The sequence below is a fragment of the Panthera pardus genome, unplaced genomic scaffold (genome assembly GCF_024362965.1).
Source record: "Panthera pardus isolate Hobbes unplaced genomic scaffold, ASM2436296v1 HiC_scaffold_13, whole genome shotgun sequence".
NCBI lineage: Eukaryota > Metazoa > Chordata > Mammalia > Carnivora > Felidae > Panthera > Panthera pardus.
The window spans coordinates 58,867,987-58,895,428 of NW_026526688.1; the positions used below are offsets into that span (position 1 = coordinate 58,867,987).

Consider the following 27,442-nt stretch of genomic DNA (forward strand, 5'->3'; position numbering starts at 1 on the left):
CGGGTCTTTGGGAAGGCTTCCGCTTCAAGGACTGCAGATGCCAGCACCAAGCATGGGCTCTGGGATGCCAGGGCCAGCACAGTTGCCACACAACATGCTGGCCACAGCTGTGATGACAGAATGACAAGCAGACAGCAGGTTGGGGATGCCATCAAAAGTAGCAGGTTGAGGGGTGCCTGGGTGGCTCGGTCGGTTGAGTGTCCGACTTAGGCTCAGGTCATGATCCCGCGGTTCGTAAGTTCAAGCCCCACATCTGGCTCTGTGCTGACAGCTTGGAGCCTGGGGCCTGCTTCAGATTCTGTGTCCCTCTCTCTCTCTGCCCCACCCCTGCTTGTGCTCTGTAAAGAATTTAAAAAAAAAAAGGAAGTAGCAGGTTGGTCCATTTGCCATCAGAACTCTCCAGGAGAGTTCACATCTGAGATCCTATCAGGTTCCCAAGAAGGAGGGAGCTAACCTTCCCCAGGAAAATAGGACTCTAGGTTTCTAATAATGGGAGCCCTTACTTTGTTGCTCCTTATTTCATCACAGGAGTCAGCCTTCTCCCTGAAGGCAATAAGATGTTCCACCTCCATCCCCAAAGACTCCCCTCTGAGATGTATTCTGAGACACTGGGATCAACCTCCGTTAAAAAACCAGAAAGAGGAAAAGGCTTATCCTCTTTTGTAACAGTATTTGGCCTCAGTATAGGCTAAAGGATGGGGAAGACTGACCAGAAAATGGAAGTCTTAACTATAACACTATATTTCTACTTAATTTCTTCTGTAAGAGGCCAGAAAAAATGGGCAGAGATCCTATATGTCCAGGCCTTTACAGCCCTCAGGGATGACCTGAACAAATATAGAACATGCACAGTGAGGAAGGGCCTTTTAGACTTGACTCTAAGGAAAAAACTCTCACAGTAGCTCCCTTTGGGCAACAACTCAAGACAGGAGAGTAACACCCTAATGCTGTCAGCTCTATCTGAGCAACTATCCATCACCCCCCCCCCCAACCCCACTTCCACCACCCACCCCCTACCAACCAATCTATCCTCCTTTACCAGAGTCAGGTCAAGAGAATGAGCAGCTGTGCCCCCTTCAGGAAGTGAAGGTGGGCCTCAGGGGACCACAAGAGTACATGTTTCCTTTTCAATGTCAGATCTCAGGTAGTGCCCTAAGCACTTAGGTCAGTTTTCTGAGGATACCAGCAGATTTACTGAGGACTTCTGTAGCCTGACTCCGTCTTTTGACCTAACCTGTTAGGACCTTAAGGTCCTTCTCTCTCTGCTGCACCATGAAGGAGACATTCTGCATCTGGGCAGAAGTGCAAACTCATGCAGATGCCCTTCATGCTGTCCAGCCTAAGAGATATCTGGTAGGAATGACAGTAGTACCTCAGATAGACCCCTGTTGGAATTTTCAGCTAAGGCAGCACGGACTAGCCTTTAGGGACCACATGGTACCATGTCTTTTGGGGGACATGAAAAGATGTATCATCAAGCCAGTGAATTATGACAATATCAGGGAAATGACCCAAATGCCAGGCAGAAATCCTGCCCTCTTCCAATCTCGCTTAGTGGAAGGGCTGAGAAAATTCACTAATGTAGACCCAGACACTCTAGAAGGGCAATTAATCCTGGGCACCCACTTCATAAGCCAATCAGCCGCAGATAATCACAGAAAGCTCCAAAAGATCACTTTAGGCCCCAAATTCCCTTTAACCAGCTTATAGATGTGGCCTTCTCTGTCTTCAACAATTGAAATCAGGCTGAGAAGGAAAGGAAGAAACAACAAGGACAAAAGCAGGCTAGGCTTTTAGCTGTCGCCATTAGGGGACCTGATACACCTCAGGGCCACCCAAACCAACCCCCAAAAGGACCACAAGATAAAGAAGCTTGTTTCTCCTGTGGGTGCCTGGACTAGTGGAAACAAGAATGCCCCCAAAGGTGTTCTACCCCCTATATGGATGCAAAGGGCACTGAAAGAGGGACTGCCCTGGGGTCCGAAGGGAGCCAAGATCTGATCCCTCACCAGTTATGGCTCTAAGTGACTGATGAGGCCCAAGTTTCCTAGAGGTCCCAACAAAGACCATCAATATTCCAAGGGAAGAACCATGGGTAACTCTTGAAGTGGCAGGTAAGCCTGTCAGATTTCTGATGTACTCAGGAACCACATATTCAGTCATTTCCCATTCAGGACCCCTGACCTCCAAAGCACAGTCTATTATTGGGTTAGAGGGAAAGCAAAAATCAAAATACCTCACCCAACCCCTACTTTGTTCATGGGGAAATTATCTGGTAACTCATAATAAGTTCCTGGTCATGCCAGAATGCTCAAGCTCTATTGGGAAGGGATTTAATTCTTTCTTTCTTTTTCAAGTTTTATTTAAATTCCAAATAGTTAACATACAATGTACTATTAGTTTCAGGTGTAGAAATTAATGACTCAACGCTTATATACAACACCGGGTGCTCATCACAATAATTGCACTCCTTAATTCCCATCACCTAGTCAACCCATCCCCACCCCCCACTGTAGCAATCAGTTTGTTCTCTACAGTTAAGAATCCATTTCTTGGTTTGCCTCTCATTTTCCCCCACTATATTTATTTTGTTTCTTAAATTCCACATATGAATGAAATCGTATGTTATTTGTCTTTCTCTGACTGACTTATTGTCAGTCCACGTTGTTGTAAATGGCAAGATTTCATTCTTTTTAATGACTAACCTTCCATTGTGTGTGTGTGTGTGTGTGTGTGTGTGTGTGTGTGTGTGTGTGTATATCATATCTTCTTTACCCATTCATCAGTCAATGGACATTTGGGCTTTGGGCTCTTTCATAATTTGGCTATTGTTGATAGTGCTGCTATAAACATCGGGGTGCATGTATCTGGGAAGGGATTTCTTATTCACCCTTGGAGCTACTCTCAACCTCCCAGAAACAAGGGCCCTCTTCCCAGTTAGCTTGCATCCCCCTCTGCTCCCACTCAAGGAAGATCCTCCTGATAATATTACCCACAAATCTGGGTCCAAGTTAATCCCCAGATGTGGAACAAAGAAATTCCAAGAAAACAATATTTACAATACCTGCAAAAATCACCTTAAAGGACAAAAATACTTACCCCTGCAAATGCCAGTACCCCATTAAACCTAAAGCCCAGTGAGACCTCTAGCCCTTAATAAACAAGTTCCTAAAACATGGCCTTCTAGTCCCTTGCCAGTCTCCCTGCAATTCTCCCAATTTTAAAACCAAACAGGGAATACTGGATGGTCCAGGACCTCTAGGCAATAAATAAGCCTGTCTTTCCTCTCCACCCTATTGGGCCTAATCCCTACACTCTTAACCCAGATATCTAAAGACACCACTTGGTTCACAGTCCTGGATCTTAAAGATGCTTTCTTTTGCATACATTTACATTGAAATCTCAGTATTTGTTTGCTTTTAAATAGACTACTCTATCTACCCATGTAACTCAGAAATATACCCGGACAGTCCGGCAACAGGGCTTTAGGGACAGTCCCCACCCATTTGACAATGCTCTTGTCAGAGCAGTCAGCTCACTCTAGCCACTGAGCTCTCTTGCAATACACAGATGATGAACTCATCTGTAGCCCCTCTAAGGAAGAATCAGATAAAATACCATCTAAGTTCTAAACTTCCTAGGAGAACGAGGGTATAAAGTTGCCCCGACAAAGGCCCATTATTTCCAAAGAGGAGTATCTTATTTGGGGGATGTTCTGACGCTGGGAAGGTGGGTACTTTCTGTAAAGTACAATGAAATTATATTGCATGTAGGCCCACCACAAACAAAAAAGCAGCTTAGAATGTTTCTGGGGATGGCAGGCTTGTGCCAAATCTGGATTCCAAGGTTTGGACGGATAGCCAAGCCCTTGTATAAGGGTTTAAAGGGGCCAGACGCTGACCTGCTTAAATGTACAAGAAAACACAAGAGGCTTTTCAAAAAATAAAAGCCTGCTCACAACAGCCCTTGCACAGAAAATTCCTAACCTTAAAAAGCCCTTCACATTGTTTGTGGCTGAAAGGCAAGGGGTGGCCCTGGGTGTACTTATTCAAAACTTAGGACCAACCCCACAACCAGTGGCCTATTTTTCTAACAACTGGACACAGTGGCAGCCAGATGGCCGGGGTACCTGAGGGCAGTCACTGCCCACTGCACTTCTGGTAGAGGAAGCCACCCAGTTAACCTTAGGTCAGTCTCTGGAAGTATAAACTCCACACCAGTTACAGGGAGCCCTAGATATTAAAAGAAATATTGGCTAACAGGAGGGCACCTTACTTTGGTATCTGGCTTTACTCGAGAGGTGACCTTTAAACTATGTCGAATTCTTAACCTGGCTACTCTCCTGCCACGCAAAGGAGATGAAAACTTACTCTTGTGTGGAAACCACAGAACAGGTCTACTCCAGTAAGCCAGATTTAAAACACCAACCTTTGATAACGTAGACAATATATGATTTATTGATGGCAGCAGTTTTTTAAAAGGGATTAAAGGAGCCAGACCTTTACCAGGTAGACTTTCACCAGGTCATAGAAGCAGGAGATCTGTCCCCAATACATTGGCACAAAAGGCTGAACTTATTGCCTTCACTAGAGCCTTACAACTAGGAAAGGACAAAAGAGCTAACATCTACACTGACTGTAAGTATGCCTTTCTTGTTCTCCATGTTTGTGTTACCATTTGGAAAGAAAAGGGGCTTTTAACTGCCAAATACTCCCCCCGTACAACATCACCAAGTGATCCTTGATCTCTTAAGCAGTACAGGAGCCTCCAGAAGTGGCCATAATCCAATGCAGGGGTCATCAAAAGGGAAACACTGATATTACTGCAGGAAACAATTGAGCAGACAATGAGGCTAAAAATGGAGTCCTGGCAGCACTCCCAATACAGGCAGCCTTACTCCCTCATGGGCCAATCCTCCAACAAAGGCCCCAATGTACAGAAAGGAAAATAACTGGGCTCAGCAGAAAGGCTACCAACTAGATCCTAAGGGATGGTGGACACAAGGCCAAAAGGTAATGCTTCCCTAGGCATCACAATGGAAAATTATCAAGGGAACACACAACTTCTTTCATTTGGGAAGAGATGCATTAACCTCCTTAGTTGATAGAGTCTTTTTAGGAATTGGCATGTCACAGGTTATCAAGGAAGAGTTATCACCAGGGCCTGTGATCTATGTTATAAGAACACCTCTGGAGGAGGGCTTAGACCGCCTCCCACTTCTCCAGCCCATCCAAAGGCGAGGCACACACCCCAAAGAGGGCTGGAAGATAGACTTCACACAAATGCTCCCATCTCAGGGATATAAATACCTCCTGGTCTTTGTGGACACCCTCACTGGTTGGATAAAGGCTTATCCTACTAGAACAGAAAAAGTCCAAGAGGTATTAAAAGTCCTATTAAAGGAAATTATCCTGTGCTTTGGGCTTCCAAAGTCTCCATAGAGTGATAATAGCCCATCCTTTATTGCAAAGCTTACTCAACAGTTTTTTGCTTTGAGAATTCATTACCACCTCCATGCTGCCTGGAGATTCCAATCCTCAGGAAAGGTTGGCTGATTTAATCAAACCCCTTAAAACAATCTTGGCCAAACTGCCAGGAAACCTCAGAATCCTTGACAAAACTCATGCCCATAGCCTTCTTGAGAATGAGAATGGCCTCAAAAAGAGTCCTCCAACTTAACGCCTTTGAAATGCTGTATGGGAGAGCTTTCTTTACAGCAGATCTGCTGCTTGATTCAGAAACGCATGGACTTATAAAACATTTAATCGATCTAGGACAGATACAGCAGGGTATCATAAACTATAGCAACAAAGTTTTGCTCATGCCTAAGAAAGAGCCTGTCCTTGCCCAGACCAGGCCAGGGGACAAGGGACATGATTTTATTAAAAACTTGGTGGAAGTGCTCACTTTCAGATCAATTAGACCCCAAATGAAAGGGGCTCTGCCAGGTCCCAATGCTAAGGACTTTTTCGCACCCTAACAGCAGTGAAGCTTCAAGGTGTAACTAGCTGGGTTAGTTTGTATAGAATAAAACCAGTGGCTCCAGGCTCCCCACAACCAAAGACTAAAGAAATTCCATCCTATTCCTAAGCCTGTGGAAGATCTACATGACATCTTCAAAAAGGTAAGTGGTTGACATCTTACTATGAATATTTGTTTTGTATTGTTAGCTATTGCCTTGATTTTTCTTTTACTGCTTCTCCTCATTGCAAACCTTTGCCTACATGGACCTTTAAATTGATTTCCTTGTTAATCCTCAGACATAGTCCTAAAAATCACATTTTATCTTATTCTCACCACCGCTCTAACTTGCACAGGTTCACAGGAGTAGAGGGAAAACTCTCTCATAAATCTTTCCAACATAATCATCTCCCAGGGGAATAACCTTTCCAGCTGTTAGATCTGCCATTTACATTCTCAAGAAGACACTTCTTACACCTTGTTTTATCTCATTCATTCTCCCAGTATAACTCTCCTCTAAAAAAAACTATACTGGGCCTAGTTCTCTTCCCCTAGAAGAGATGCTTGTTGACCCAAATTGGAACATGTGTGGACTTACCACTCTCATTACTTGAGACATCTCAGGAATTAGTCCCTGATTTTACTTAAGTTCTGAGTCCATGCTGCCAAATAACATCACAGACAAATCCAAAAGATAGGTCACCTGCAAATAACACCACCTCCTCACAGGATAACTCAAGATTCTTGGACCATCAAATCATTTCCAATATCTCAGTTTAATGTGCTGAGTACAAAATGTAGTATGCTTGCTAAGAAAATTAAAATAATGCAGATTGTGATACCACCCAGTGGACTTGTGCCAGATCCAGCTATCCACATGAAACCCCAATATTATACCCATGTTTTAGATCATGGCCCACATGGACACCATTCCACATTGACGACGATTCCAATTTTACCCTTCTCAATTACGTTTATATGTTCCCTGGAATAAAAGGAGAACTTCTCCACCCCCCACTGCATACACAATAACTATTCCAGGTGGGTCCTGCAGCTCCAGAATCTGGAAATAGTGAGTTATCCAATAACCTTACATGCCCCTCCCAATTATCTCCTTATCTGTGGACATCCTTCTCACAACCCACAGGAGCCAATCTTTACCCAACCCGTATTGGCCTGAGGATTTCTTTGTATTGATAACCTCAAACATTGGGGCAGTTACACACCGGGGTATGTGGTTCCCCCAGGAGTCTGTAATTCTACCTGATCCCACATTAAAGCCTGAAGGGCAACAGCCCTTGTATTGGCTGGAATAGCAGGTACCCTTGGTGCTAGCCCCTTGCGGGAGATTTGGTTTTTTTTTTGTTTTGGTTTTGTTTTTTTTTTTTAATTTTTTAATTTTTTTTTTTAACGTTTATTTATTTTTGAGACAGAGAGAGACAGAGCATGAACGGGGGAGGGTCAGAGAGAGGGAGACACAGAATCCAAAACAGACTCCAGGCTCTGAGCTGTCAGCACAGAGCCCGACACGGGGCTCGAACTCACGGACCGTGAGATCATGACCTGAGCCGAAGTCGGCTGCTTAACTGACTGAGCCACCCAGGCGCCCCTCTTGCGGGAGATTTGTATACCATGAAACCACTCTTCGAAATCTGACAGCAATGTTAGATAAACTCACTTTCACCACTGCATCCACTTGCTCAGATCTCTCCAAGCCACACCAATCTTTGGCCAGTGTGGTTCTGGACAACAGGCTGGTTTTGGATTACTTACCGGCTGAACAAGGCGTGGTATGTGTTGTCATTAACAGAATATGTTGCACTTACGCCAACAGCACTGGACAGATGGAAGACAACATCTGAAAATTATATGACCAAGCCAAAAGGCTCCATCAAATGACCAAAGCAGCTGATACTTCTAGTGGTATTTGGAATGCTGTATGTGAGGTGCTTCCATCTATACCCTGGTTCTTGCTCTTTTTAGGTCCACTAGTGGCTATATTGTCACTTTTATTTCTTGGACCTTGTTTGTTTAACTTTCTTGTCATATTTGTCTTTTCCAGACTCCAACAATCTCATCTCCAGATGATGATGTACCAGGCATTCCAACCTATATTCCCCATGAAGATGAAGCCTACCAACACCCCCTTGAACAATCTATAGCTTCCTTCTACTCCACTGTCCTTCCAGGTTTCCTAAAACCTAGATAGCAAGGACTTCTGGAGCCCTCTGGCAGGGTCAATGCCCCATACCAGCATGAAGTAGTTACATAAGATGGATTGTCACCCATTTTCCCTTGAAAGATTTTGAGGGCCCAGAGGGCCCTTGAGGGGGGAATTCCAGAGTAGGCAGGTAGTTAGACTTTCCCAGGATGACTGGAGGCCAGCAAAGGAGAAGTCAAGGCCCTTTATCAGAAAAGTTAGCAACCTGTCCTGGTAGCATTCCACAAACAAAGCCACAAGGAGCTAGATCAAACCAGACAGACCCAAGATAAAGAAGGCCGGAGACCCTGACCAAGTAAGGGAGAAAAGACATGAAACCTTGCTCCCCAAAAATCCCCTACCCAGGTAATAAATATTCCACGCCTTACAGTTGTAATATTACAACTGTCAATAAAGGATAGAGACCAGTCCTGGGGAGGCAGCTCTCCCTGAGGCTGCCCACCCTCACATCTCCAGAGTGTACTGTCTCTTTTATAGACTCTTCACTTGTGCCACTCAACCAATGTGTCTGGTCCATCCTTGAATTCTTTTCCTGCAATGAGACCAAGAGCTTCCAGCAACATCCTGGGCATGGGCTAGGCAGAGGCCTCAGGGCCCAGAGATCTCCCCAGTTCACCCAGCAACATATTGATGCAGCAAACTTCATTGTTGTCTTATTTTAAGGAATTGCCACAGCCACCCCGACCTTCAACAGCCACTACCCTGATCCATCAGCAGCCATCAACATTGAGGCAAGACCCTCCACCAGCAAAAAGATTCCACTCAAAGCTCAGATGATAGTTAGCATTTTTTAGTAATAAAATATTTTAAATGAAGGGGTGTACATTTTTTTGACATCATACTATTCCATATTTAGTAGACTATAGTATGGTATAAACCTAACTTTATATGCACTGGAAAACCGGAAAATTCATTTGACTCACTTTATTGTGATATTTGCTTTATTGCCATGGTCTGGAACCAAACCCAAAGTATCTCCAAGGCATGCCTATATAATAAAAGAATAATAATAATTTGATATCAGGGTTTCTGGGTGGCTCAGTTAAGAGTCTGACTTCAGCTCAGGTCATGATCTCCTGGGTTCGTGAGTTTGAGGCCTGCATTGGGCTCTCTGTTCTCAGCATAGAGCTTGCTTTGGATGCTCTGTCTCCCTCCCACAATTGCACACACACACTTTCTCTCTCTCTCAAAAATAAACATTAAAAAAACCCAAAATAATAATTTGATATATTTGGCTAATTAAATCCAGAAAATTATCCGGAAAGTAGAACAAGAAGAAAAAGGAGATAGAAAATAGAACAGACAAATAAGAAAAAACATCATTCAAGAAGGTCAAACATCTGAATAACGAATTTCTGAAAAAGAAGACATACAATGAGGGAGGGGGACGATAGAGAAAATTAGCCATAGATAACACCAGAAAAATCTCCAGAACCGAGACATATGTCTCAAGATCAAATACAACCTACCAAATACCAGCTCCATAAAAATGAGGAAACACCTATAACCAAGATACGTGATGGTGTCTGAGAACAGTGGGAATAAAGAGAAAATCCTAAAACTTGAGATGAAACAAAACAGAAACAGGTTACACATAAAGAAATTACTTGAGGATGAAGTAGGTAAATGTCTCCCTATTCTTTGATTTTAGCACAGTGAGACTGATTTTTACACTGTGACTTCCAGAATTATAAGATAATAAATTTGTGTTTTTAAAAAATGAAAGAAAGTTACCTATAAAGAATAGGAATCATCAGGTAATGACAAACATCGTGAAGCAAGGCCTCTAATATTCTGACTAAAAATTATTTTCAACAGAGAATTCTAGACTCAGCCAGAATAAAGACAGTACAGACATGCGAGGTCTAATGAAAAGGGGGAGGGAATCACTCACGGAGGATAGGTTCCACAAAGCTATGGTATAAAATCAAGAAAAGGGAAGATAGACATTCAGGAAATAGAGAATCCTTTCAGGAATGAGGCAGAAGACCTGCCAGAATGGCAGCACTGGAGGAGGCACCAGGAGATCATTTGCATGCAGTGCCTCTCAAACTTTGATGTGCACACGCATCAATGGGGGATCTTGATGAAATGCGGATTCTGATTCGGTAAGTGTGGGATTCTGAATTTAAGTTCATTTATCTTTTAGAGAAAGTAAGTGTGCGATTCTGAATTTTTTTAAAGTTCATTTATTTTTGAGAGAGAGAGAGAGAGAGAGAGAGAGAGAGAGGAAATGCACACCTGGGAGCAGGGGAGGAGCAGAGAGAGTGGGAGAGAATCTCAAGCAGGCTGTGGCCTGTCAGCATGGACCTGGATCCCACAAACCGTGAGATTATGACTTGAGCCAAAACCAAGAGTCAAAGGCTTAATTGACTCAGCCACTCAGGCACCCTAGGTCCCGAATTTTTAACAAGCTCTCCTCAAAATGCTGTTGATGCTCCTGGCGGTACACTTTGCATAGCAGGGTGTAGAGAACACAATCCAAATTGTAAGAAAGAATGAGAGAAACTGATTTCCTTCTGAGAGATAATTGAGAATAAGAGTTACTGTTAGGTAGCAATAGTATAGTGGAGAAGGTAGAGAGATGGAAAAGAGGAAGACAACATTTAATGCTTTAAATAAATATAAATCAAGGAAAAACGAGGGTTTGGGTGATGGCAGTGCCATACATCCAGCCTTGACACTAGTAAACGCCTAAAGAGGAAGTCCGGATCACCTTAACGGATCCAAATTCGGTACACTGGAGTCTCAGGAGCATCCCTGCAGCTAGTCTGCGCGACAGCAGCTTGCGCGGTGAGGCAATAAGGGTGGATATAAGCGGCACCGCCCCCCGCGCCCGGTGGGAAAGTGGGTGGGGCCTCTGCCATCCTCCTCTGGGGCCTCGCGGGGCGGGGCGGGGCAACGGCTGAGGCTTTTCCCTCTGGCGTGGCCCTGGCAGTGCAGGGTTTCTGATTGGTGTCTCTTGAACCGGAAGCAGTTAGCGGCGCTCGGAAGCAACGGCGGGACGCGGGACCCCACAGGCACTGCGACTACAGAATGGCCGGCGGCGGCGGGAAACGCAGAGCCGGCGGGGAGGGGCAGCAGGTACTGCCACAGTGGGTGTGTGAGCTCTGCCGAGCTCTCTGGGTAATAGCTAGGGCACCAAGGGGCAGCACATTGCATTTATCCAGTGGTCATTGAGTGGTTGCTGTGTGCCTGGGAACGACTGTCTGCCCCTGGCTGCTATTTCCCGCTCTGCTGGGGTTTGGACCAGAGAAGTAGTCCTTTCTCCTCTTGTGCGCTCCTCCCGGTGCTGCGGTTCCTGGGGGAAGCCGCGTAAGACAACCAGTGGTTCAGTCGTTCAGTCAGCAACATGTTGATTGGAAACTGATTATATGCCAGGCTCTGCCCGGGCGCCGCGGTTTCAGGATGAATCATGCTGCCACTGCCCCCATGTATGGCCCCCAACTTGGCACAAATGAACATTTTACTTTAACTTTTTTTGTTGTTTGGTATTGTAACGCTGCTGCGTAGAAAGTGCTGGGGAAACATTGAAGGAGGATCTGAGTCCCAGGAGGTTGTTAAGGAAATCTTTTAGGGCAACTTAAGCTGGAAATGGCTTTTTAAGGCAGAGAGAGAAAAAAGGGATAAGAAATAAAAGAGAAATAAGTGTAGAGGATGTTTGGGCACAGCGGAATTTTGCCTGACTGGAGTCTGGTAGATGGGAAAGAGGGACCTGATTATAAAGGCACTAATGGGGGCGGGGCATAAATTAAATGCAAATTCTCATCCTGTTCTACGATTTCAGAAGTTCCTTACTGCTGTAGCAATTAGGAGACTCAGGCAGGAAAGAAATGTCATTGTGATAAGGAAAGTTTTCAGAAAAATGACTCCCTCTGGATTATAAACTGGATAAAGCAGGACAGTGTTCGCTTAATTGTTAGAGGGCCTGAGCATTATTTATATTGGGTCATGCTTTCTAGGAACACAGGGGTAAAGGATGAGTGTAGCCAATGAAGACGACAGCTGCACTAAATTCTAGTTATTGGGGATTTGAGGTTACTAAATTAGTGTGTGAGGTAAGACAAAGCTGAAAAACTCTTTATCTCCCATTGAAGGTGCTATAAACTGCTTTGAGTGATAGTATTAGAAATAAAACAAAGATGAAAATGAATTTATAGAGACCATAATTAACAGTAATAGCTAGTATTTATTATCTGCTACAACTACTGTGTATTTTCACAAACAGCTTATTCCTCCTAACAAACCTGTGATATAGGTATTACATGCCCTTTTTGTAGATAAGAAAATAAGGCACAGGTTAAATGACTTCCCTAAGGTGACAGAGCTGGAAAGCAGAAGAGTCCAGAGTCAACCCAGGCAACCTAACCATTAGGCAAAACTGTCTTTCAGCAAGGTAGATTAGGGCTTTTCTTTCTAACATCTTAAGTTTGAGCCAGTCTTTGAAAGCATAACCAAAGACTGCTGTGAAAACATAAGGGAGGATAGGTCAGGACTTGATATGTTCCTTATTTATTTATTTATTTATTTATTAAGTGAGAGAGAGACAGAGCTTGAGCAAGGGAGGAGCAGAGGGAGAAGCAGACACAGAATCTGAAGCAGGCTCCAGGTTCTGAGCTGTCAGCACAAAGACCAGGCAGGGCTTGAACTCATGAACTGCCAGATCATGACCTGAGCCAGAGTCCAACGCTTAACTGACTGAGCCACCCAGGTGCCCATATGTTCTTACTCTTTTGTATGTAATTGGAGAAGCAGCATAAAGTGGATGAATCTGTGCTCTGGAGCCAGCTGATCTGGGTTTAACCGTTCTACTTTCAGTTAGGGATGTAAGGGAAGTTACTTCATTTTTCTCATTTGTAAAATGTGGATAATAGTATCTAGCTCATAAGGCAATTGTGAGGATTGAATGAGTTACTTTATAGAAAGTGCTTAGAACAGTGACTTGGCACATGGTAAGTGCATGATAAGTTTCGTTTATTATTTATTATTTTTACTGTTATCTTTACTATTATTATCAACATTCATTTCTGCATCCATATTTCTTTTTTAACGTATTTAAATGTTTATTTATGTAGAGATATAGCAAGCAGGGGAGGGGCAGAGAGAGGAGGAGAGATTCCCAAGCAGGCTCCACGCTGTCAGCATGGAGCCCGATGTGGGGCCCGAACTCAGGAACTGCAAGACCATGACCCAAGCCAAAATCAAGAGTCGAACATTCAACCAACTGGGCCACCCAGGCACCCCTTCTTTTCTTTTTTAATGTTTACTCGTTAAAAAAAAATTTTGCTTTTGAGAGAGCATGCACTTGCGGGGGAGGGGCAGAGAAAAGGAGACAGAGTTCCAAGCAGGCTACACGCTGACCAGTGCAGAGCCCAGTGTGGAGCTCCAGCTCATGAACCATGAGATCATGACCTAAGCCGAGATCAAGAGTCAGACAGACTCTTAATCGACTGAGTCACCCAGGCACCCCTAAACGTTTATTCATTTTTGAGAGAGTGCAGGAGCAAGGGAGGAGCCGACAGGGGGGACAAAGGATCCAAATCGAGCTCTGCACTGACAGCAGAGAGGCCAAGTGTGGGGTTAGAACTCATGAACCATGAGATAATGACCTGAGCTGAAATCAGATGCTTAACCAGCTGAGCCACCCAGGTGCTCCTTGATGCATATTTCAATAGCCTTTTTCTTCAATTTAAATTGTTTTATGACCGGGGCCCCTGGGTGGCTCAGTCGGTTAAGCGTCCGACTTCGGCTCAGGTCATGATCTCGCGGTCCGTGAGTTCGAGCCCCACATCAGGCTCTGTGCTGACAGCTCAGAGCCTGTTGCAGATTCTGTGTCTCCCTCTCTCTCTGACTCTCCCCCGTTCATGCTGTCTCTCCCTGTCTCAAAAATAAATAAACGTTAAAAAAAAATTATTTGTCAATGCATGGTCCTCTTTACCTTATTTAATAATAATATAAAAAATATCTGTGAACCCTTTGCCCTACCCAAGAACTAAAACACAATAGCTATACTTGTGTTCATCATCTATCTTTTCTGCCTGGCTTCCTGTCACCCCTATTTATGTAGCTACCATCCTCAATTTTATGTTTTGTCTTGCCTTCTTTTTATAGCTTTATCTCAAACTTATTTATTGTTTTTGAGTGTCATAAAAAGGCTATCATGCTGCATATAAACTTCAAGGACTTTTTTCTTTCATTCAACATTAAGACTGATCTATATTCTGTGTGACTATATTTTTCTTTTCACTAAGCAGAATATTCCACTGTTTGAAGTCCTATAACCTTACATCCTCATGTCAATAGGCATTTTCATTTGTTGCGTTTCCTACTCTTAGAAACAGCGCTATCAAGAACTTTTTTTTAAATGTTTATTTTGAGAGAGCAAGTACATGTCTGTGCATGAGCAGGGGAGGGAGGGAGGGAGGGAGAGAGAGAGAGAGAGAGAGAGGGAGGGAGAGAGAGGGAGAATTCCAAGCAGGCTGCACGCAGCCCCATCAGGACTGGAACTCACAAACTGTAAGATCATGACCTGAGTTGAAATCAAGAGTTGGACACGTAACCGACTGAGCCGGCCCAAGAACATTCTTGTGTGTGTCAACTGATTCATAAATAAATTTTATAGACTTTGATACATAAAGTAACATCAATAAACTTGAGCCTACTGAGAAAATAAAATCTGAGAAATGTCTAGGTTAGAATTTCTCAGCCTTGCACTATGAACATTTTGAACCTGGTAAGTGTTTGTTAAGGGAGCTGACCCTGTGCATTGTAGAATGCTTAACAGCATCCCTGGCCTCTATTCCACTGAATGTCAGTGGCACCCTATCCTAAATTTATGACTAAGTGTGTCCCCTGGGAGGCAAAATCGCTCCTAATTGAAAAGCACTGATACAGGTGGAAAGGAAGAATAAAAAGAAACTTAATCCAAAAAGAAAGGATCGAGGTTCCTAGAAAGAAAAAAACTGCTACTGAGAAAACTAAAGATACGTAACCTTCAACTAAGCATAACCTCCAACTAACCATAACCTTTATGGAAATTCATCAAGTAGACATTATAAAACCTACCATACTTACATAATGACCATATTGCAGGGATATTAAAAGATGAGTGTCATAACTTAGTCCTGGTATTAAAGACCTTTTTCTGAAATGTTTTAACTAGTAAATCCCCTTTTATCTAATTATTTCTGCAGTTGGCTTCCGGTGTGATCACTGAATCTACTTAAAGGGCATGATGACCTATTTACCCAAAGAAGGCAAAACCTTCCTATTCCTTATTCCCCTTCCTATTCTTTACCTTTTATACTTTTTTTTTTTTATTTTCTGTATTTCCATTATCTTAGAGAAATATACTTAAAGACTTACTGTGTGTATCCTTCTTGACCGCTGTATATTATAAACTGTTTTCTTTTTTCTTTGCCCAAAAGAATCTCTAGATTTTATTCAGAAATACCATTTGTAGAGTTTTAAGGAAAATGTATATCTCAGAGTTGGGTGAACAGAAATGAGCAATATTGTTATGCAAGGAAAGCTGCCAAAATTACTTTTGGAGAAACAAAGTTTTGTATACTGACTTTCAGTGTGAAAACACAGTTGATGTGAAGAAGAGTAAATCCTGTGAAGCTGATGTCTCCAGTGACCTTCGACAAGAAGTAGAAAATCATTATAAGCTTTCTCTGCCTGAAGATTTCTATCACTTCTGGAAGTTCTGTGAAGAGCTTGATCCTGAAAAGCCAGCTGGTGAGTTGCTCCAGAATCATTCTGCTTCTCCGAGTGGAAAAGACAGTAGGAAACTGGAGCAAGGATCTAAACAGTTCATTGAAAAGGAACTTTTTCAAAGATATTTCTAAGAGAAATAGAAAAATAATGCTATAATATGTGACTGTCCCCTGTTATACTGGCAAAGGTAAACAATTTCACAACATGCTTTGATGAGGGTTTAAAGGAAAACAAGTACTTTGATTTGTTGCAGGAGTTTTAGTATGACTTAGCAGTTCTAGGAACTTGGCGGTTAGATGAACTAAAAATGTTCATTTCAATCAAATTTATTGAAACAAAAGTGGGAAATGGCTTAAACAGTAACACATCTATCGGTGGATATTCATAGTTTTAAAAGAACAAGGTAGATTTTATATAATAAAGTATTGTGCCTAAAATATGTCAAGTGAAAAAAAAATGTGTAGAGTATGCTACCGTTTGTATTTTTTTTTTTTTTTTTTTAAGTTTATGTTGAGAGAGCACAAGCAGGGAAAAGGCAGAAAGAGGGGGAATTCCAAGCGGGCTCCACACAGCCAGCACAGAGCCAGACACAGGGCTCAAACTCACAAATTGTGAGATCATGACGTGATATCATGATCAACAGTCAGACGTTTAACCTATTGAGCCACCCAGGTGACCCCCCCCCATCCCGCTTATATATATTTTTTAGAAGTCAAAGACACACGTATTCCTATGTACTTTCTCTGTGCTTATGTACTGTCTGTGAAAGAATGCACAAAAAACTGGTAATCGTGACAGAGTTACTTTTCACCATTTTGTGCTGTTTACGTGTTTTAACAGGTGGGAGAGAAGCACTCCCGTATACTACTGATGGAAATGTGTATTGGTAGATAACAATTTTGGCAATATAGCAAAACACTTAAAGTGTGCAGCAACTTTTCTAAAAATATGATTGTACAACGTGTATTAGCAAAGATGTTCACTGAAGCATTGTTTAGAGGAGTAAAAAAAATTAGAAATGGTTAATGTCTCAATAATGGAATATCATACAGCTATTAAAGATTAGGAAAAAATTTTTGATAGCATGGAAAAATATTCAGAAAGTTTGAGGACAGAATGGAAAACAACCATTATAAAACAGCATGATTGTCTTTAAAATATCTATATGTTCATAGAAGGAGGAAAACCTTGTTATTGTATATCAGACTATTAACCTTGTTATAACTGGCTAATAAGATGGATGACTTTAGTTTTTTGTTACTTTAAAAATTAGCGTAGGGACACCTGGGTGGCTCAGTTGGTTAAGTGTCCCATTCTTGATTTCAGCTTAGGTCATGATCTTGCAGTTTGAGTTCGAGCCCCGCATTGGACTCTGAGCTGTCAGCATGGAACCTGCTTGGGATTCTGTCTCTCTCTCCATCTCTTTCTCTCTGCCCCTCCTCTTCCCCTCTCAAAATAAATAAACTTAAAAAAAAATCAGTGTATGCTACCCTAAGTTCCAAATAAGCTGAACTATTTTTCCCCTGAATAAACTGTTTCTATGCCTTTATTTGTATTGTCACCTCTTCCAAGAATTTTCTTCCTCTCTCAATCCCCATCTCCTTACATATCCAGGTCCTGCCTGGAGTGCTTATTCTCTCGTAAAGAAGCAACAAGGACCCATCTGATACAAAAAGATATGTTTGACATGCACACTGACTGGTTTTATTTAGCATTCTCCCTTTGTGATCTGTGGTTGGAGAAGAGATGCAATCATCCAGAATTAGGGTTGGCCAAAGGCAAGGGAATTGAGAGTGATAGTTGGCTGAGGTGTAGGAGGAAGGGAAAGGAAATGTTTTCATTAACTATATTTTTTATTAAGTAAATTATTTACCCTCCATGCACATTCACTTACTGTCCATCTTATTTCTTCCTTAATATGGGTGTGCTACAAACATTTGAGGCTAATAACAACATAGTAATGAGACAATGTAAGTACTTGAAGCTCTAATATGCCCATGAGAATACAAAACAGTCTGGCTTTGTCTAAAATAAGAGACAGCAGAAATGTTTGAAATGTAATCAGTTGTAAATTTAAGAGAGAATCTTAAATGTGAGTGCCACATTTTCATTGCTCTGATTTTTCATTATGTATGTCTTCAAATGTAACTGAAGCTCTTTGATTTTAGAAGCTCTTTTTTTTTTTAAGAAAATTTCTTAGAAATAGTTTATGAATGAAAGGCCTTTCCTGTCTGCCTTCAGAAAGTTATTGTCTCAATAAACTTACTTTATAGATTCACTTTCCACAAGCCTTGGACTTCGATTAGTGGGTCCTTATGATATCCTTGCCGGAAAACATAAAATGAAGAAAAAGTCAGCAAACCTGAATTTTAACCTTCACTGGAGATTTTACTATGATCCTCCTGAGTTCCAGACCATTATTATTGGAGATAATAAAACTCAGTTCCACATGGGGTATTTCAGGTAAAGGATCTTTTCTTCTGTAAAATACAGCTACTGGGTTGTATACATAGTATAAGAATATAAGTAGACATTCACTGGACTCAAGGTGAAGGGCATGTTTTCCTCTTTTTGGTGGATACATAGGCATTTAATGTTCTTGATAATATCATTGTAGCCTACCCTAAGATGAGTGAATTCTTCAGGGTTGAACCTCACTGGTTTTTCCTTTGTGGTTATAAACTTTTTTACCTTTTGGGTTCAGAAACACTCTTGTGGCCCAAGAAAGTTAATTTAGAGCAGCTGCCATGGCTTAAATTAGCCCTGTGCTTCCAGGGGCCATAGAAATAAGAATGTGCTATGGAGTCAGACTGGTTCTATTATCTGAGTGACCATGTGCCAGCCACCTTTAATGATTGTGATTTTCTATGACTCAGTTTCTGTTTACCCAGTTTCCTCTAGTAAGATGAGGATAATAATTGTACATACTTAATGGGATGTTAACAGGATTAAATGGATATGCAAAATGCTTAGACTATTAAGAAATAGAAGTACCTTGAGGGAGAAAAAATACCTTGGCCACTTCTATCAGTAGAGATGCTGTTTGAAGATCGACTGTGGGATAATACAGGAAGTAGAGGAAACCTGCCTAGTGAGAAGTGTGGTACTGTAGAATGCACAAAGGGCTGGGAATTGGGTTACATAGATGCTGCTTCTGGCTTTGCCATTAATTTACTAGGACCTTGGCTGAGTCACTTCACTGCTGTGTATTGGTATCCTTTATTGTAAAGTAAAATGATTTGATTATATATATGAATTGTATCTCTTTCCTTCTCATGTTTTGTAATTCTGCTTGTCCTGTTTCTTTTTGTTTCTCTACCTTTTTTCACAGACTATAAAACTAAGGTAGAGAGGATTGTGTGTAATTTCCCCTACTTTTGACAGGCAGGCCTTATTCCCCCTTTCTTTGTATTTAGATATAAAAGTAACTAGGTCCTAAGAATTTTAATTTTAGATCTGTTATATAAGCAAGATTTATTGGAGATATTCCTAAGAAACTTAGAGCTTAAATGTGGCAAATTTGTCCCAATTTCTTAAAGACCTGCAGACATAAATTGTCTATAGGTCTAAAATTCTATTTGCCTGATAAATGATGGGCAACTAAATTTTTAATATCTTTTGCTTACACAGGGATTCTCCTGATGAACTTCCTGTATATGTTGGTACAAATGAAGCAAAGAAAAACTGCATAATTGTTCAAAGTGGAGATAATGTGTTTGCTGCGGTCAAGTAAGAAAATTTTTTAATCCTTCTCCTATTTATAATACTTGTTTATACTTTTTGTACTGTCTCAGTCCATCACTGAGGCACATTGAGGTAACTACAAAATTTTAGATTTCAAGAGGTCACTTCCATGATGTTTGCAGATATTCTTATCCACACTTTTTTTTTTTTTTTTTTTTTATGTTTATTTTTGAGAGACAGAGTGTGAGCAGTGGAGGGGCAGAGAGTGGGAGACACAGAATCCCAAGCAGGCTTCAGGCTCTGAGCTGTCAGCACAGAGTCCAATGTGGGGCTTAAACCCACGAACCATGAGATCACGACCTGAGCCGAAGTCAGACATGTATCCACACTTCTATTTGGCTACTTTTCACCAAAAAAGTACCCATCTTATAAAACAAATTACTTTAAGAAAAATATTATCTAATCTTGACTTCATTAGTCCCATGGCAAAATCAAAAGATTTTTAGGCATTTTATTTTAAACACCATCACTAAGAGTCCATTAAAAGAACCCATTGTGTACAGTTCAAAGATTTAATACAGTAAAAGCAGGTGCTCATAAATTGCTGACTCACTATATTGTACACCTGAAACTAATATAACACCATACGTTAACTATACTGGAATTAAAAGAAAGTCGGGCGCTCATAAAATTTTTGGAAGGGCCAGTGGAGCCTCCAGACGTGCCAGTTGTGTGGCAGAGCTGGCTCGGCAGTGGAGTTTATAGCTGTGCCGCTGTTGGGGAGCGGTCAAGAACTGCTGCCACAGGTCGTTCTCGTCAGTCACTGTCTGTGATTGAACCTGTGGGAGTAAAAGGGCTGCCCTGCCTCCGCCTCTCAGCCCAGATAGAAGCTGAAGACCAGGCACCGACATCTCAGCTGTAGCTGCTCCTGAATAGTCTGATGCCTCTAACGAGTCACTGCTGGAAACAGACGCACAGCCTCCACCTGGTATCTGTTCTGCCTTTCAGATTTCAAGGAATTGTATCTGTTTGAGAGGAGCTAGGCCTCCTGTGGAGCCCGAGCTGAAGAGTAGTGTGGGAAATGTAGCAAGCTGTTGTGGGAAAGGGGCTTTGAATGGAGCTGCGTGAGCCAGTCCATATACTGTGCCAGCCACAGACTCGATTTGAAGCTGTCTGGCAGCAGCTGTGCAGTTTACATTGTAATAAAATGAAGAAAGCAATCTTTGTCACCTTCCATATAAATAGGTCATGTTTTGTGTGACCTCTTTTCATACCCTACTTGAAAAGACTTCTATTCCCTGTGACTCAGTAGTGCAAATTTCCAGTAACAATTGAATAACAATTCAAACTAAGTCAACAGGTGCCCTCTCTAGACTGCTGCGTGCATACTGGTATATCTGAAAGAGCAACTATATGGTGGATGTCAGAAAAAAGCTGTTTGTCTTTCTGATACCTCCCAGTTTTTTCCACAGTGTTTCTTGTTGTTTACAATTTATATATTCTTTTAAACTCTTCAGATTATTCAATTTAAATTGGTGGTATCTTTATTAGAAACTGTAGCCATTTACTTATTACCTGTCTCTTGCATTAACATACAAGTTCCATGAGGGTGGAGGCTTTTCCTTATGCACAGTACCTGCCCCACCGTAGATGCTGCATAAATAATTTATTCATTCTACAAATAATTCGGCATGCAAAAATGCAGGACTTTTCATTAGTCTTAGTAAAAATCTTTTTTTAAAGTCTGTTTATTTTGAGAGATGGTGTGAATGGGGTAGGGGCAGAGAGAGAGGGAGAGAAAGAGTCCCAAGCAGGCTCTGTGCTGTCAGCACACATCCTAATGCGGGGCTCGGACTCACAAATTATGAGAGCAAGACCTGAGCCAAAATCAAGAGTTGGGCATTAACCAACTGAGCCCTCCAGGTGCCCCATCACCTAAAATTCTTTTTTAAAAAAGAAAGATACAGTGGTAAAATAATCCAAGACTGTTCTGGTTTTTGTGGGGTTTTTTGTTTTGTTTTGTTTTAGCTTATTGGAGAACACCAAAAAGGAAACAAAAATTGGTGACAATTGTATAATTTAGGTGAAGACCAGGAACTCTTTGAGTACCTAATGTTATTTCACACAAAGAATGTTTTCTACCTTCAATAATTTATCTCAGTTTAGAAGTAAAAGGTTAGAATACTTTTCAGGTATTATAACTGTTTTAGTTTTTTGGCACCTTCCTTTACTTAAATCAACTAATCAATCAGTGCACTTAGTTTATTTCTTTATCAGCCTGAGTAAGATCTTTTTAAGGAAGACTATTTGTAATAAACATTATTTTTATGCTCAGGGAAACTAGTTCTCTTTGTGCAGAATTTAATACCAAGAGATGCAAATTCAGCCACCAAACATTAGTAAAGATTAAAGAATTTTAATACTGGGGTGCCTGGGTGGCTCAGTTGGTTAAGCGACTGACTCTTGATCTTGGCTCAGATCATGATCTCACTGTTCATGAGTTGGAGCCCCACACTGGGCTTTGTGCAGACAGCAAGGAGCCTGCTTGAGATTCTCTCTCTCCCTCTCTCTGCCCCTGCCCTCCATGCATGTACTCTCTCCTCTCTCTCTGTCTCTCTCTGTCTCTCTCAAACTTAAAAAAAAGAATGATTTTTTTTTCTCTCTCTCTCTTTTTTGTTTTCCTCTAAAATAATTATAGCAATAGTTTTGACCTCAAAGACCTCCTGCAAGGTTTCAGGGACCCCATAGTGTCCTCAGACCATTCTTTGATAACTGCTAGTTAATGGTTTTAAACCTGACTGCATATCAGGACCTCATGAGTTATGGTTAAGAGTACTTCACCTTAAGCTCTGTAGGTCTTACTTCTAGAGATGCCACTTCAGTACATCTCGAATAACATTCAGGAAATTTTTTTTAACTTTTTTTTTTTTTTTAAGTTTATGTATTTGAGAGAGACAGAGACAGTGTAGGGGGGTGGGGAGCAGAAAGAGAGGGAGAGAAAAAGAATCCCAAGCAGATTCCACACTGTCAGCATGGAGCCCGATGTGGGGCTCAAACCCAGGAAACTGTGGGATCATATCTTGAGCCAGAACCAAGAGTTGGACGCACAACGAACTAAGCTACCCAGGCACTCCAGGAATATTTTTTTTTAAACATGTTATAAGTAACATGTTTTTTTATACATGTTATAAGTATATCTAAATGTAATCTGTAATTATACTTCTGTAATTTTAATTAAGTGTAAATGGGCATTAGAAATGAATGAACATTCATTTGATGAATGCTTACTTTGTGCAGGCACAAATACTATGTAAAACATTTGGTACTTAGTAAAAGAATAAATGTGGCCAATAGATCATGGGTCAACTTGTTAAATAATCTTTTTTCTTCTTGCCTGCTGCCCCCATGGTCTCTGCCACCCTGCCTTTCTATACAGGGTCATATGGATTTGTTACTGTAGGCAATGATTTTTCAAACACTAGCTCCAAGTACTTTTAACCCTTAACCCAGGAGGTTCTGATGTATATTCAGGTTTGAACCTGAAAAGCAGTTATCAAACAGTGGTATGTAGACTCCCAGGGGTGCCTGACGCTTTTTTAGGAGGACTCTGAGGTCAAAACTATTTGTGATAATACGTAATTTTTGCATCAGTGGCACAAAGGTAATGGTGGGTAATACTGATGATACCTTGACAGGAATCAAGGTAATGACACCAGATTTACAGTTGTCATTCACAGCAGTAATATAATGCGAATGTCATCTAAGAATGTCAGTGATGAAGCAGTAAAGATATTAGATCTCTACCATCGAGTACACAATCTGTTTAACATTTTGTGTAATGTGATGGGAAGCACGTGGAAAGCACTTCTGCATCCTCAAATGTTAACGTTTATCTCCAGGAAAACGGTCTTAAGAGATACAGTTGGGAGCTGAACTTTTCTCGTTTATTTGAGAGAGTGACTGACAAAGTCTGGATAGTCTGACGTGGGTATTTGGCAGACATTTTCTCAAATGAGCCAAAGAAAACAACTGACTGTATTTGTTGTCAGTGATAAAATTTGAGATTTCAAAAGCAAAAATTAGAATTAAGGAAGCTCGTAACCACCGTTGTGAGCTTAATTGCTTCTCACTACCTGAAGACTTTTTAGTGAGATGGTGGTAATATTAATGAACGTGATTTTTTTCACATTGTGATGTAATGGAGAGAATTTTTAATTTTTTTAAATTTTAATTCCAGTGTAGTTAACATACAGCGTTATATTAGTTTCAGGTGTACAACAGTGATTTGGCAATTCCATATATTACTCAGTTTCATCAAGATAAGTATATTCTTAATCCCCTTCGCATATTCCCCTCCTCCCCCACACCTCCCCTGCAGTGACCATCTGTTTATTCTCTATAGTTGAGTCTGGAGGTTTTTTTGGCTTCCCCCTCCCCGCTTTGTTCATTTGTTTCTTAAATTCCACATATGAGTGGAATCATATGGTATTTATCTTTCTTTGCCTGGCTTATTTCGCTTAGCATTATACCCACTAGATCCATCCATGTTGTTGTTATAAATGGTAGGATTTCATTCTTTTTTATGGCCAAATAGTATTTTATTATATATATGTATACACACACACACACACACACACACACACACACACACACACACACACCACATCTTTATTCATCTATCAGTGGAGACTTGGGCTGGTTCCATAATTTGGCTGTTGTAAATAATGCTGCAACAAACATATGGGTGCATATATCCCTTCAAATTAGTATTCTTTGGGTAAATACCAAGCAGTGCAATTACTGGATCATGTGGTAATTCTATTTTTAATTTTTTTGAGGAATCTCCATACTGTTTTCCACAGTGGCCACACCAGTTTGCATACCCACCAACAGTGCATGAGAGTTCTTGTTTATCCACATCCTCACCAACACTGTTTCTTGTATTATTTTAGCCATTCTGTGCAGCGTGCAGCGATATCTCATTGTAGGTTTTTAAAAATTATTTAAGTATTCTCTACACCCGACATGGGGCTCAAACTCAAGACCCTGGCATCAGGAGGTACATGCCCTTTCGAATGAGCCAGCCAGGCACCCTTCCTTGTACTTTTGATTTGTATTTCCCTGACGGCGAGTGATGTTGAGCATCTTTTCATGTGTCTGTTGGTCATCTCTGTGTCTTCCTTGGGGAAAGGTCTGTTCATGTCTTCTGCCTATTTTTTAATTGGATTATTTGTGTTTTCGGTGTTGAGTTCTATAAGTTCTTTATGTATTTTGGATACCAACCCTGTATCGGATATGTCATTTGCAAATACCTTCTCTCATTCTGTAGGTTGTCTTTTAGTTTTGTTGGTTGTTTCTTTTGCTGTGCTGAAGCTTTTTATTTTGATGGAGTTCCAATAGTTCATTTTTGCTTTTGTTCCCCCTTGTCCTCAGAAGACCTCTCGAAAGCTGCTGTTATAGCTGATGTCTGAAAAATTACTGCCTGTCCTGTTTTCTAGGAATTTTATGGTTCAGGGTCTCATGTTTGGGTCCTTAAGCCATTTTGAGTTTATTTTTGTATATGGCCTAAGAAAATGGTCCAGTATCATTCTTTTGCATGTAAAAGAATTTGTTGGGAGACTGTCTTTTTCCCACTGCATATTTTTGCTTCCTTTGTTGAAGATAATTGACCACATAATTGGTTTATTTCTGGGATTTCGGTTCTGTTCCATTGATTTTTGTCTGTTTTTGTGCCAGTACTGTGCTGTTTTGATCACTACAGCTTTGTAATACAACTTGAAATTTGGAATTGGGATACCTCCAGCCTCGTTTTTCTTTTTCAAGATCGCTTTGGCTATTTATGGTCTTTTGTGGTTATATACAAATTTTAGGATTGTTCTAATTCTGTGAAAAACACTGTTCATATTTTGATAGCGATTGCATTAAATCTGTAGATTGCTTTGGGTAGTATGGACATTTTAACAATATTTGTTCTTACAATCCATGAGCATAGAATATCTTTCCATTTGTTTGTGTCGTCTTCAATTTCTGTAATGGAGAGAATTTGATAAAATGAAAAATTTCAATATTTGTAAGATCTGCATAACTTAGTGAACCAGTATTTTGCAAAGACCACTGAAGGATTCATTCAGGGTTCAAGGTATCCCATTGGATTTAACGTAACAGAGTACAAATGTTTATGGTGATTGTTTCTGTTTGCATATTGCAACTTTAGGCATCACAAAGCAAAGTATTGGAGAGTAGGTTTGAAGCTGAGAGACCAAAGCCTAATAAACTGATATAGAAATAGTCATAATAATGTGATTAAGTATGAGAAGACAGATAGTAAGTACCTTAAGTAGTGGTGGAAGTCTTCATCGAGAGGATATTTTACCTAGACCTTGATGAATGCATAAGAACTTACTACAAAGAACAAGAAGAAGAGTGTTCTAGGCAAGGGGACAGTATGTGCATGGAAGTATGAAAGCAAGTGGCACAGAGTACTTGAAGGCCTGTATGCCCATATGCCAGACAGGGTAGGGAAGGCTATAAAGATTGATTTACCTAGAACTGACATGATCAGTTTGCTTATAATGGTTAATGTAAATACATTCTCTTGATACACAGCTGGTTAAGATTGAAGGTAACATTAGGTGTAATATGTGTGCTGTAATCAGAAGACAATGATTTTGGTGGTCTTGGCTTCTCTGCACTTCAGTCCACTCATACTAATTCTATGAATTTAGGTAAGTTGATTATCCTATGTGCTTGTTTCCTTATTTGTAAAATGGGGATAAGAATACTCTAAATGTTCCAAACTCTTTACAGCCATAGCAAACTGTCAGATGTTAGTAGTAAACAGAAGGAAGTTTCCTTCTGAGAGTCTGGAGGTAGCTATAGAGGAAGGGGGTTGAGTTGTGTGTCCAGCTGAGTGCTGCTTCCTGCTGCATTTTACCCTGAATCTTCTGCTCTGCTGGCAAAATCTTAACCTGCTTATGATAAAATGTAACTGTTTCCCTAACTGGCATTGATGTATGATATTTTTCACATACTTTAAAATTATTTTGAATTGTGCTTTTGTATAAGCTTATAAAATAGCTTTTATTTCCTTTTACATTTTCTAAATTTATCTTAACACAAATTTGTAGATAACAGTTCGAAAAAGTCTGCTGATCCTAAGTATTGCAAGTATCTTCTGGCTCCTTTTAAAAAATCCTTTTTGGTATCCATATACTATTTTCTTGTATCCTACCACACTTCTCCAAGGCAGTATGCTGTATGTTATTATCAATAAAACGGCTTAAATTTGGTTTAATCTCACCTTTTAATGTATTTATTTATTTTTAATGTTTTTATTTATTTTTGAGAGAGAGAGCGCGCGCAAGCGAGCATGAGCAGGGGAGGAGCAGAGAGAGAGAGGGAGACACAGAATCCGAAGCAGGCTCCAAGCTCTGAGCTGTCAGCACAGAGCCTGACGCAGGGCTCGAACTCACGAACCATGAGATCATGACCTGAGCTGTAGTATGACGCTTAACCGACTGAGCCACCCAGGCCCCCCTAATCTCAATTTTTTAAATACCTCATATCTTTTTTAAAATGTATATTTATTTATTGTTGAGAGAGAGCACAAGCAGGGGAAGGGGGGAGAGAGAGAGAGAGAGAGCAAGAGAGAGAGAGAGAGACAGACAGACAGACTGACTCAAGCAGTGATGCGGGACTCAGACTCCCAAACTGTGAGATCATGACTTGAGCTGAAATTGAGAATCAGACACTTAACCGACTGAGCCACCCAGGCACCCTAGTCTTTTATCTTTATTATAGAGACAATACATTATAGAGACAATGCAGACTTGAATCATGCTTGCTGTTTCTGTGACT

General features: G+C 41.0%; 1 protein-coding gene and 1 long non-coding RNA gene across 2 annotated transcripts in view; one reads left to right on the top strand and one right to left on the bottom strand.

The window, feature by feature from the left end:
* Nucleotides 1-9,091: 9,091 nt before the first annotated feature.
* Nucleotides 9,092-11,100, bottom strand: LOC109262430 (uncharacterized). Its single transcript, XR_002077778.2, has 2 exons — nt 10,899-11,100; nt 9,092-9,170 (listed from the first exon to the last, which is right to left on the bottom strand). It is a non-coding gene; the product is annotated as an uncharacterized LOC109262430 (long non-coding RNA).
* Nucleotides 11,101-11,132: 32 nt separating this feature from the next.
* LOC109262429 (histone PARylation factor 1) overlaps nt 11,133-27,442 on the top strand; it is a 29,170-nt gene continuing 12,860 nt past the window's right edge. Inside the window, exons 1-4 of the mRNA XM_019441019.2 lie at nt 11,133-11,266; nt 15,763-15,922; nt 18,175-18,364; nt 19,532-19,630. Coding sequence (XP_019296564.1) covers nt 11,219-11,266; nt 15,763-15,922; nt 18,175-18,364; nt 19,532-19,630 — 497 coding nt within the window. The 5' untranslated portion in view covers nt 11,133-11,218. The remainder of the gene's footprint in view (nt 11,267-15,762; nt 15,923-18,174; nt 18,365-19,531; nt 19,631-27,442) is intronic.